Source organism: Heterocephalus glaber, unplaced genomic scaffold, assembly GCF_053883595.1.
Source record: "Heterocephalus glaber isolate CG9 unplaced genomic scaffold, H.glaber_assembly_v1.0 deba00001060, whole genome shotgun sequence".
Lineage (NCBI taxonomy): Eukaryota > Metazoa > Chordata > Mammalia > Rodentia > Bathyergidae > Heterocephalus > Heterocephalus glaber.
The window spans coordinates 2,036,151-2,049,065 of NW_028258185.1; the positions used below are offsets into that span (position 1 = coordinate 2,036,151).

Genomic DNA, 12,915 nt, shown 5'->3' on the forward strand with positions numbered 1-12,915 from the left:
GGAAGCTCCTGGTGCCAAGGTCGGGGCTGAAGTCTGGGGAGCAGGAGAAGGAAGGCTCAATCTGATAGGAAGCCTGGGCTTTTCCATATGCTTCCACTACCCCCAGGCCAACCCCACTGGAATTCTGCACTGAAGATCTTGGCAGTGAGGAGCAGGGTAATTGGAGGGCAGTACGTGGAGATAAGGTAGCTAAATTATTATAATGCAGGAGGTCAGGAAAGAAAATGCAGGGTTCTAGGCCATTTTATAGGGGATTCATGGACAGGGCAGGAGGAAAAGACAAAAATCTTGGAGAGTGGATGGTAATTTCCGAAATGCAGAACCCAAGGGATCTCAGAGGTGTTCCCCACATACAAATTAGGCTGACTCCAGTCTGCTGGCCGCGCAGACCTATTTAAAGGCAGAGCCCCGCGAAAGCGGCAGTGGCCCTGACCACCCGCACGGAATCACCCAGCATGAGCCGCCAGCTGACCCTCTTCGCCGGCGGGGAGCGTCTGGGTTTCAGCGGCTGCTCCGCAGTCCTCTCGGGCCGGTTCGGCAGTAGCCGTGCCTCGTTCAAGGCCGGGGTCAAGGGCGCTGCGCCCTTCGGCAGCCGGAGCCTCTTCAGCCTCGGGGGCAGCCGGCGCCAGGCGCGCTGCGCGGGGTCCGAGAGGGGCGGTGGCTTCTCCCTGGGCCATGGGTGCGTGGGTGGCGGCCGCCCGGGAGGCTTTGTGGGCACCATTTTCGGCAGGGCGGGGCTGGGGCCCGCGTGTCCCTCAGTGTGCCCGCCCGGCGGCATCCCTCAGGTCATTGTCAACAAAAGTCTTCTGAGCCCCCTCAACGTGGAGCTGGACCACGAGATCCAGAAGGTGCGCGTCCAGGAGCGGGAGCAGATCAAGGCGCTGAACAACAAGTTTGCCTCCTTCATCGACAAGGTGGGTCCTCTACCCCCGCCTATGCCTGTGATAGGGCTCCAGTGTACAGCGTGCTGAGTGGAACTGGAGCATTCCCTCATTCATAAAATGGGCACAATATACCTCAGTGTGTTCTAAGGAGGACCACCTGGGATGTTTGTAGTGCTTACAGCAGTGGCTGGCACACACTCAATAAAGGAGACTCTCACAAGATGCTGGGAAGGGAAAGGGTCCCCCAGAGGCAGGAGACCTGTGGAATGGGTCTCTTGTGGGCTCCCTGTACCACACGAAGAATGGGGACATGCATCTAGGACAGAGGCACTAGAGGGACACAGCCAGGGGATGTAAAAGGTGAATGGGGAAGGACTAGAATGGTAGGAAGAGGGTGAGTGTGTAAGCCAGGCAGGTTTCCAGGGGAGGTAGGAGAAAAGGGCCACAAAATTGAAGGTTGGGGCTCATGGGGCATTTTAAAGGAAAGCATGTGAAGTTAGGTGTTGGGGGAGTGTGCCCAGAAATGGGGTAGCAGGGAAGATGTCTCTGGAGGTTGAGTAGCAGTGACACCAGGGAGGGAGGAGGAGGCAAGGAGTGGGCTTCTGTCTCCACTGAGGAAACAGGGCTAGATCATGAGTGGTGATAAAGGGACAGATGTAATAATAATGACAATAGCTGACATTTATGGAGACATTACTCAGCACCTGGTGCTGCCCCAAGTGACACATTTATCACTGCACAATCCATGATCTCTGCCTTGAAGAAGAGGAGATTAACACAGAAAGAGACTTAGAAATGAGCCCAAGTTGATGGAGCGCTGGATGGTGGACTGTCTGGCTCACCACTATGTGGGGAAGAGGAGTGAGGTGGTTGCAGGTGCTAGACCAGGAGCAGGAGAAACACAGCTAAAGTTTTGGAGGACAGAGGCCATCCTTTTCTTCTTTCAAAAATAGTTGTTCCTGTACATGTTTCCTCTGTCCCCCAAGCTTAGAGACAGGCAAGAAGAGGAATGCTGGTGACTGGCAAGGGCCTAAGGTGAGGAACCTTAGATGGGAGAACCTGCTTTAAACAACAACAACAGCAGCAACAACAAAAACCCAACCAACCAAGAGCAGTTCAGTCTCCACGAGACAAAGCATCCTAACTACCAGAGTGACTTCCCGGTCCATTTGTCCTCTGCTCTGTTTCCCAGAATCTAGAATGAGAAGTCACCTCAGTCACATGAAACTCACCAAGGCAGAGGTGGATGACATCATTGCTTAAGCCCATTTCCTGTTTTGTTTGTTTTTAGGCTGGATCTTGTCTTGGAGACCCAAATGAGCAGGTTACTCTGGCTGAATATAGTATCTAATGAGCCTTGCTCCATCCTGTCCTGTTCGTGACAGACAACAGCATGGGGACTGTGGGTCATGACCACCTTTGGGTTTCAGGTGCGGTTCCTGGAGCAGCAGAACCAGGTGCTGCAGACCAAGTGGGAGCTGCTGCAACAGCTGGACCTGAACAACTGTGGGGAGAAGCTGGAGCCCATTTATGAGGGCCACATCAGCGGCCTTCGGAAGCAGCTGGAGACACTATCTGGGGATAGGGTGAGGCTAGAATCGGAGCTGAGGAACATGCGGGATGTAGTGGAGGACTACAAGAAGAGGTGAGCAAGAGGCAGAGAAAATAGTACTGAAGGGTGTGATTTCAGATGAGGTTTCTATTGCCAGCCAGAAGTTTTGCCTTCTTAGAGCCTTCGCTGAGACCGTCACTATTTCCTTTCCCATAGGTGAGGGAGGGACATCCAAATAGAAGAAGACTTAGGAAAGCAATGGATCTACCCAGAATGGGCTCAAAATTGTAAGAAATGTGTGTTGGATTTCTGGCATTGGAAATGGAAGAATAGGGGAAAGAGAATTGGATCAATGCCAGATAGACACACCAAAAGGCTTTGAGCTCCTCTGGCGTGAGATTCCCTTGGCAGCTCCTAAAATATGAAACAACACCCTACCAATCCCGGAACAAATTTTAAAACTGAGCAAAAATGAAGTTTAAAGAGATATTTTATGTTGAAAAACTAATTTTATGCTCTTTATAAAGAATAAAATGGAAATGTCTTTGAAATCAGAGATTGGCTCTCTCTCTGAATTGAGCTAATCATAAGAAAATAAGAAAAATCTAGGTGTAGTTTGATTTAGTATTTTGGAAGATGCCAGGATTTCTAGGAATAGGTGGCTTCTTCCAGTTTCATGGGGTGGAGGTGGTCAGAGCTGTGTTCTTTTTCTTGCTGCATGTTCAGTCTGCCTGCCCATCCCTATTCGGAAGTCCCCTCACAGCAGAACCTTGGGTGAGCTCTGCATGGAGACCCCACAGGAGGAGGTGACATAGCCCCTGACCTCGGAGAGTGCGGTTTGTGAGGATAGGTTAAAGAACATAGTGGAAATGAATACAGTGTGAACTGAGATAAGTGGAATTAAGATGGGAATTGGAGCTCAAGTGGCAATCAAAGCAGAGCCTGGAAAGAAGAGGGTGGCCAGACACAGTACAGGGCAGAAGTATGCAGGGTCTGTGCTGTCTCTGGAGGGTAAACATCCAGAGTTCCAGAATTACCGCTCACTCATTGAGCAGCCATGGAAGAGCCTCTTGTTTCTCCATGAGCTTTAGTACTAAGATTTTAATAAGACAAAACCAAAACAAATCTTGGAGGGTGGGGGGCTACCAGAGACTAGTCTTAGGGCCAAGAAAAGAGCTGGAAAACATTGCTTATGTTTAGGTATATGGGAAAAAAGGAGCTGTTCTCTAGCACTAAGGTGTTTTTTAAACTTTTTATTGTGGTAAAACATACATAGCATAAAGTTTGCTTTCTTAACCATTTTAGAAGTACAGGTCAGTGATGTTAAATAGACTCATAATATTACACAACCATCACCACCAGCCACTTCCATAACTCTTTATCTTACAAAACTGAAATTCTATACTCATTTAACAGTAATTCTCCATTTTTTCTTCCTCCTGAAAATCACCAATCCGTTTCTATGATTTTGACTACTTTTAGAACCTTATATAAGCTGAATAATACATATTTGTTTTTTTATGACTGGCTTATTTCACTCAGCATAATGCTCTTGAGATTCTTCCATGTGGTATCATACTGACGAACTTCCTTTAAGACTTAATACTACTTCCTAGTATGTATATGTCACATTTTGCTTACCTATTTAGCATTATTTCTTACCAACATTCAATTTCTTTGCTATTTCAAGTGTCTTTTGTTGTTGTTGTTTTTTTGAGGCAGGTTCTCATTATATAGTTCAGGCTGGCCTTGAACTCACTACTTATGTAGCCCAGACTGGCTCTGAACTTGTGGCAATCCTTTTGACTCAGCCTCCTGAGTGCTGGGATTACAGATGCACACCATCATGCCTGGCTCAAATGTCTTGTAATACATTCTTTTGACAATAATAAAGGCTAGAAGAGGTGATCTCTTTAAACAAGATGATCAGTAATCTTACTTCCCCAAATGATAATATCGCTATATGAGGAATATCTAACCACATACACACAGTTTCTAAGAAATGTATATAAGAACAGAAATGGAACACCTGGAACAGAAATGCGTATAAGAAATGCCTAAAACATGCAGTTCAAAGGTAAGAATAATGCTTTTGCTTTGGGCTGGGAGGCTCTAGTACCCTGGGCCATGATGCCATATTAAAAAGACATACCTTTCTACTGTGACATGACAGAGGCCAATTGTGAAAACCAACTGGGACAGTAGACTCTGTATAACGTCTCTACCACAGATGCTTTCTCAGGCAACTCATTTTAGGGCAGACCACTTGTGATCTGAGGAGCTGCAAATGGACTGCTTTGAACTTGTCCTTGTCCATGTCTCCATGTGGAAGGCTGTGTGTGCTTCTGGGACAAATGACCACACCCCACAGTTTTGGCACAGAAAGGACCTCTAACTTCTCAGTGAAGGTTTGCAGAACTGAGTTAGCTCAGTAACAGTGCTGTGTCTTCTTTTGTCCCACACAGGTATGAGGTGGAGATTAACAGACGCACTGCAGCAGAGAATGAGTTTGTGATGCTGAAGAAGGTAAGAAGAGTGCAGTAGGTCTGGAAGAAACTTAGAGGAGTTCCACAAGCTGGCACACTGATGTTTGTAGGGTGAGGAAAGGAACCCTCCAGATCACTCAGTTCCTTGGACAAGGGTGCTTAAGATTGTAACTTCCCAACTCCTCCTTCCGAGTCCCATTGCCTGGGATGCATGCTGCTCCCAGAATCTGCAACTTGACATCCAAGCATTCTGCTGGACTTCTCATGTTGGTTTGCTCTCTAGGATTGGCCTTTTTTTTTTTTTTGGTACCGGGGATGGGACTCAAGACCTTGCACTTGGTAGGCAGGTGTGGTACTACTGGGCTAAATCCCCCAGCTCCCGGCCATTCTGGAAGTGTGAGGGGAGGGAAGGGGAGGGGACAGATCAAGGGAGGGCAGGGAAGAGAAGGCAGCTGATCCTCATGTTTTTCCTAGGATGTAGATGCTGCCTACATGAACAAGATTGAGCTGCAGGCCAAGGTGGACTCTTTGACAGAAGCTATCAAATTCTTCAAGTACCTGTATGAAGAGGTAAGAACTTCACTGACCTCTCTTGTGCAGGCTGCTCCTCTTACAGGTGGCTTGTGGTCCATGGCTGGGATGATTCATGGATCAAGGGATGGGAAACATAGAAGGTGACTTCCTTGAGTCCTCTGAGTGCCAAGAGAAGGGTTCCAATTTGATTCTGCCACCAGGAGGGTGGATTGCTAGTTGTTGAAGAAGAGAATGTAGAAAGAAGGGTAGGACAGACCAGAGTACCTGGTGGAAAGGGGAGTCCCATTTTTTTGCCCTGAACAGCAAGGTACCCATTCTCATGCTTGGCAGCCACTGGTGCTGGGACAGAGTTCAAACACTGAGGAAGGGTGGGAAGGGCAGTGGGGAATTTGTCCAGGGAGAATCAGGAGACATGATCCCCACATAGAAACCCCCTAACTGGATACCCTCCCTCAACTGTCCCCAGGAAATTGCTCAGATGCAGTCCCATATTAGTGATACATCCGTCATCCTGTCCATGGACAATAACCGGGAGCTGGATCTGGACAGCATCATTGATGAGGTTCGAGTCCAATATGAGGAGATCACACAGAAGAGCAAGGCTGAGGCTGAGTGCTTGTACCAGACCAAGGTGAGCTGTGTGCTAAAGCCCAGTGACCACAGCTAATGCCCTTTTATCATCATGCATATGTATATGTGTGAGCACGCATGTGCGCATATTGTGTATGCATGTGTCTTTGAGCTCAGTGGAGACCTACTGTGTATTGGAGTAAGGCTTCACTGAAATGCCTCTCAGAGATCAGTCTTGGCTTGTGCTGGAGGAGTATATGGGATTAGCCTTTCCATTGGCTGAGGCCATACAAGCCATAACCTGATAAGATTGACACAGTTTCTTTGGGTAATCCACATAGCTTGGCTTTTCTTCTTGTTTCTGTCTTTGGTAAAATGAAGACTGGAAGTTCAGACTTCCACCAATGCTCTAAAATTTGAGAACAGAAAAATCCTGTTGAACTAAGGGAGGGTCCTTCTTCTCCAGGAAAAAAGGATGGATTTTTCCTTTCCCTTTCCCCTTATATCTTCCCTTTAACTTCCCTCTGAAAACAGCAAACCCATGAGTTCCCCCAAAGTTTGTAGAGGCCAGTGCAAGGGTTTAAGGCTCTCCTCACTAGTGCTGACATGGCTTTGATAATAAGCATGCATGTGGTCACCCTCCCTGTGCTGAGCACTCCTATACAGGTGAGTTCTCAACTGCCTTGTGCTTCTCTTCTTTTGTCACTCAACTTCAGATCCAGGAGCTGCAAGTCACAGCAGGTCAGCATGGGGATGACCTCAAACTCACCAAGGCTGAGATCTCAGAGGTCAACCGGCTGATCCAGAGGCTCCACTCAGAGATAGGGAATGTGAAGAAACAGGTGGGTTCTAGGAAGTGAATCAGCTGATGGGGCTTATTGAGCACCAACCTGCACAAGGCAGAACATGAGGAAAGGGTAAAACAAGGCTCCTTCCTTAGGCATCTATAACTTAACAGGAGAGGAGGATCAGAATGTATATGGAAAGATAGTGTTCTGTACAGCACTACATACTCTGTAAGTACTCTAGGGGTCCAGAGGGGCTGGAAGTGAATGAGGATTCAAGAGAAGCTTTCTGTAGGTGGTGGGTTTGCACTGGGATGGGAGTAAAGGGGAGGGGAAAGTGTCCAGGTGGAGGAGTCAACAGGAGTAGTGGGTAGAGTTGGCGCATATGCACGGAGGAAGGTTGCTCACCTGGAGCCAAGTGCTACTCAGTGAGAGTTGAGGACACCACTAGGTAGGAGTCAGCAGGTTATGGGCAGCCTTCAAAGCCAGGCATTGGGATTTAGGCTGGGCCAATTCCCTTTAGTAGGTAGAGGGAGCCACTTGAGGAGTTTCACATGATTCCTTGTTGGAGAAAGAATCCACAGTGGATTTTAAACAGGGTCTGCACTAGTGTGGCCCTCCCTGTGGTGGTGCTGTTCAGGGGCACTGCACCCAGCTCCCCTCTCTGGAAGTGCACAGTTTGGGTCCACACTGGCACCACCACACCTGTGGCTCTGAAGCCAGCAAATCCATGAAGTACTCAAAATTTGTGGAGGTCAGGGCAAGGATTTAAGGATCTTGGCTTTCTGGGCAGATCTTTGCCCATTTCCTTGCCCTCCTTGTCATTCCCCATCCCCTTAACCTACACACACACACACACACCCCTGTTTCTCTGGGCAATAGGCTTATGGCAATGGGAAGAAGAAAGAGCAATATTAAATATGAATGTATGAGGTAGGAGGATCTCAAGTTTGAGCCCAGCCTGGACAATTTAGTGATTTGTGAAGAACTTGTCTCAAAATGAAAAATAGAAAAAAAAAAGGGCTATGGATGTAGCTCAGTGTGAAGGCTCTAAATTCAATTCTCAGTACAGAGAGAGAGAGAGAGAGAGAGAGAGAGAGAGAGAGAGAGAGAGAGAGAGAGAGAGAGAGAATGAACAAATGTTGTATCTGTTTAACCAAGATCTGTGTAGTGCAAGAAAAGTACAGGTATTTGAAGCTCTCCCAGCATTCAGTGTAAAATGCTATGTGCTCATGGTTAGGTGAGGTTGTTACTGGAAAATGACATTTTTCATATCAGAATGCTGCTCTGTTGATCAGGGAAGATGTTTCTGTGGAGAACATGTGGAGATCCTGCAACACTTGGTCCCTATCCAGGCCTCTTTTGAGGGCCCTCAGCCAAGGGACTTTCTTGCCCTTCTTGCCTTCTGAACCAAAGAAGCCCCCAGGTCTACATCAGAGCCTCTTGGTATTTGGTGGTACCAGAATCCATGTGATATTTGTTTCAAAGAATGCTAAAATTTCATGTCCTCTCAACTCACAAGACGTTCAGAAGATGTTAGCTTTTGGCATTCCCCTGGGTTCACTCTGTGGGTCTTGGTCAGTGAAAAAGGACAGAGGACAGTGTGGCTGAATTTAGGTGGCAGAGTTTATTAACACCATCCTGCATGATTAGACCTCCACAGTCCCAAGAATGACATATGAGTTTCTGAGGTCAGGCAGCTGTGTCCTGGGTATCTTCTTGAGGTTGTGGGCATTGGGGTTGCCTAGCTGAGGAGGTAGTACCAGCTTGAAAATAGTCTAGAAACCTATTTGGCATCAGGGTCAGCTGTTGCTTTCCTTGACACGAAGCAAAGTCAACTCCACAGAAAGGGAACACCCCAGAAAGAGAAGGCTGGTGCTTAGATCCCATCAAAATCTTAGCTGAGTGACCAGAACACACTCAGACTAAGAAACTCAAGAAGGCTCTAGGGCTTTCAGATGCATGCAAGCACACAGACCCATCTGCAGTGTCCTCCAGCAGGTTGCACGATGCCAACTAACAGAGGTGTGTGTCATCTATAAAACCTGTTTGTTATATAGGAGCATCTTTTAAGATTGTCCTTGACTTTTAATATAATTTGGGGTGGGGTTCTGGAGGCGAGACTCTAAGTGTGGTAAGCTTACTAGAAAGACATCTGATTAACAGGAATGTTATTAGCCCTTGTTCTCCTTCCTGATTTACAATATCTCTTGAGACAACTTGTACACTGCAGAGCTGCATTAGGTATGGCTACCTGGAGACTTTTTCAGGGTTGTCCTTAGAATTTTATAGCTGCTATTTCAGACCAGGCAGGACAGGGCTGGGCCCATGTACCCAGGTATCCCATCTTCTTGGTGCTCTTTCCCTCCACTCTCCCAGGTAAAGGCTTCTACTTCAGATGCTGAAGCCTGAGCTGGGATGGATTATGCCTGGAGTTGGGGGAAGGGTTAACTCAATTCTACTGATGTCCAAGATTACGTCAACCAGGAGGCAATCAAAACATTTGCCCATTGTACATAGGGAGGGGAGGGGGGTTGAGGGAGGGAATGAGATAAAATAAAATAAAAATTTTAAAAACAACAAAAAACCCCCACATTTGGTCAGTCAGGACCACAAAAGGGGAGGCTGTCTGAGCAAGATCTCAAAGTGCTGAATGCCCTTGCCCCTCAGTGCTCCAACCTGGAGACGTCTATCGCTGACACTGAGCAGAGGGGAGACTGTGCCCTCAAGGACGCCCAGGTCAAGCTACATGAGCTGGAGGATGCCCTGCAGCAGGGCAAGGAGGAGTTGGCCCGGTTGCTGCTCGAATACCAGGATCTTCTGAACATAAAGCTGGAGCTGGACATTGAGATCGCCACCTACCGTAAGCTGCTGGAGAGCGAGGAGAGCCGGTGAGGAGCGCATGCATTCTGTATGGTGCAGTTTAGTAGGAAGCCCAAGGCAAACAGTTTGGTTCCGTTCAGGTGCCCTACTGAAATAAAACCATCCAGCAAAAGGGCTTGCCTTGTGGTAGGGAAGTTATTCAGCAAGAAGGACCAAGTTGTAAAAATCAGAGGTTGTGAGAGAGGATATTAATGTTACAATGCTTGAGAAACAGAACATTCCCTGGCTTGTCAAGATGTATGGGTTGGTGGGGGGGGAGTGCAAGATGGCCACTAAGAGTCATCCAAGTTCAAGGCCACCCTGCAATGCCTGGGACATAGTGAGGATATGGGCTCATTCCTAATAGCCTAAGGTCAATGGCTTCACTAGGGGGAGTGGGACGAAATTGTCCCGCACAACAGATAATCCCAAACCCCTGCTGGACAGGGAGTAACTCCCTCCAGCAGAGTTCTTGCCTCAGTCCTCCATTTCCTGAGAGGTCCTACTGGGATGTGGGAAGAAAGGAGGCCTAGATGGTGTTGTGGCTATGTTCTCAGAAGAGATGCTTATTCCCAGAGGTGACTCCCTGGAGAGGCAGTGTGACTGTTTGCAGAGGATTTATCTGTTTTCTTCTCCCTCTGCAGGATGTCTGGTGAATACCCAAATTCCGTGAGCATCTGTAAGTACCTGTACATCTCAGTTCTGACCGTGGTCACTTTACCAGAAGTCTAAGTCCCTCTAATTCTATGATACAAAAAAGAAAGCAGAATCACAGAGAGGGCTCAACGGAGACTTAAGACCAGAAAAGGAAGCTGGCTTTAGTAGCAAGAGGAAAGCAGTGGTTGAAGAACAATAGTATCGTTAACACAAAAGTAAAATTTATAGAAAGATCCAGTGACACCCAGCAGCCGCTGTAAGAACAATGCTTCATGGCTACATTCTTTTCCTTTTGAGGTCGGACCAACATAAAGTCCCTAGATTATAAGAAAAAGCATTGAGGGACGCCTGAAAGGTCCAACAACTAAAAAAAGGCTCCTGAAACAGCCATTTTCAGGCTTAAGTCCTGGAGAGAGGCTGCATACTGAGAGGCAGGGATGCTCCCTGTGACCCCTTAAGCAGCAGCAGCATAGAAGTCCTCTCTTCATGAAGTACCTGTCTTCATTTTGTCCTATCCACAGGGAAACTCACTGATAGAGCTTTGTCTGCTAGGATCTTAAAGTCTGATATCAACAGATTGACACAGACTGTTAGGAAAAGGTCAAATACATGGGGCTGGCTGAGTACATGAAAAATGAAGCCATGTGATCAGTGCTCATAAGAACCTCTCAGAAAGTGCAAGATATGCAAGAAAGAGAATATCTCAACATGGAACCACCACAGGGCAGAGCTAAGGCAGTGGTCTGGGATGCCCCAGGAAAGCCTCTGCCATGGGGCAGGCTGACTGGGGTCTTCTCTCACCCTTTCCAGCGGTGATCAGCAGCATTAATGCAGGCACAGGAGGGGCTGGTTTTAATGTGGGCTTTGGCGCCTCGAGCAGTTGCAGCTACAAATCTGCTGCTGTGGATGTCAAGACCAAAGGCAACTGTGTCAGAGAGCTCAAGGATCCTCTTGGCAAGACCCCAGGCAGCAGCTGTGTAACCAAAAAGGTCTCCAGATGACAGGCAGAAGACTGCAGAGCCCAACCACTTCCCTCTCCTCCCCCTGGGCCCTTTCCAGGCCAGGAAGTGCTTTGTCTCTTACTACAATCACAATCACACCCCCTCTCTGTGTTGTCCTTTCATGTAGGAGGGCCAGTCATGGGCTCTCTCACTGGCTTCCTTCCTGGTCATCTTTCACTGGGTGACTGCCCCACATGCAGAGCTAATGCACACACCTTGGGTATTTCCCTGCAGCCAGCTGCCAGCCCCTCTGCCCAGTGCCTTTTGGGACCTTCCCTGCCAAAGGGTTCTCTTTGTCCTCTGACTGAAATTGTGTCCAGTTCTCTACCTCTACAATAAATGATCGCTGCCATTTGTCTTAGTTTGTTTAATGTTGCTATGACAGAATATCTGAGGCTGGGGAATTTAGAAAGAACATAGGTTAATATGGGCTTGCTGTTCTACCCAAGAGCACAGTGCTAGTGTCTGTTTAGCTTTGGGTGAGGGCCTTGAACTGTGTCTTATGGTGGCAGAGAAACAGAAAGGAGAAGCTGGTGTATAGGGAAGGAGTGTGTGTGTGAGACTGATGGGAGATGCCAGGCTCACTTTCTAACAACTCTCAAGAGAGAGCTAACGAAGTCTCTTGTAAAACATCAATCCACCAATCCAGTCACTTCCCAAAGATCCCACTTCCCACCACCACCACCACATTGGGATCAAATTTCAGCAAGGGTCTTTGCAGACAAACCAATCCAAAACAGCACCATTTGGTCCTCAGTGTGGAATCTGTTGCCCTGATGTTGACCTTTGCATTGTCCTAACTTTTCTTGGTCTGACTCTTGCTTTCCTCTGAGTCCCCATCCCTGTGTAGACCTTTGCTCTCTAGGTGGGCATTGGGTGGAAGCTGAATGTGGTAAAGAGCTGGATTTATTACTGATGCAGCTTCTGGGCCAGTTCAGTGCTTCTGTTCCTCGTGTCACATGGCTCTGTGATAAGGATGATGCTGCCCCCTCCAGATGTCTTACAACCAGGACTGTCAGAAGGTGGAGCTTCAACACGGCTTACGGCTCAGGTTCTCGAAAACCCTGTGTTCTCCTCCACTCGCTGCCTGGCGTTGCCAGAGTGGCCATTCCTTCTTTTTCCTCATGCCTCTCTGCTACCTCCCACTTCCTCACCCCATGCCCCCACAGTGGCCCTGCTTTCTTCTTCTTTTGCCAAGTTCTTTTCCCCCCTCAAGTGTGAGGTCTGTGCATTTTAGGTACTGGGGACAGCAGAATAAACAAAAGTGTCCCAGACCTCAGAGAGCTCACAGACTGGTGGAGAGAGTAAAACAAGCAACCAAGAAAATAATATACAATATACAATACAATGTCAAGTAGTGTTAAGTGCTATGAAGAAAATTAAGCAGAATAAGGAGCCAAGAGACCCAAAGGTGCTCTTTTTATTTTTATTTTCCATAAGTTTATTGGTACATTTTAGGTATACATTAAGATGACATTCATCATTGGCCATTTGTACAAGTATATGATGTATTTTGATTCTTGTTTTTTCCCCTTCCCCTTCCCTCCCTCCACCCCCCCACCCCTCCCTATTTACAAAAGCTTT

General features: G+C 47.6%; 1 protein-coding gene across 1 annotated transcript; it reads left to right on the top strand.

Moving 5' to 3' along the window:
* The first annotated feature begins 455 nt into the window (after nucleotides 1-455).
* On the top strand, nucleotides 456-11,676 carry LOC101711556 (keratin, type II cytoskeletal 72). The gene is made up of 9 exons (XM_004872693.3): nucleotides 456-914; nucleotides 2,315-2,529; nucleotides 4,902-4,962; nucleotides 5,397-5,492; nucleotides 5,923-6,087; nucleotides 6,743-6,868; nucleotides 9,482-9,702; nucleotides 10,318-10,352; nucleotides 11,141-11,676. Exons 1-9 carry the CDS (start codon nucleotides 456-458, stop codon nucleotides 11,329-11,331), a joined length of 1,569 nt encoding a protein of 522 aa, XP_004872750.1. The 3' UTR covers nucleotides 11,332-11,676.
* Nucleotides 11,677-12,915: the final 1,239 nt, after the last annotated feature.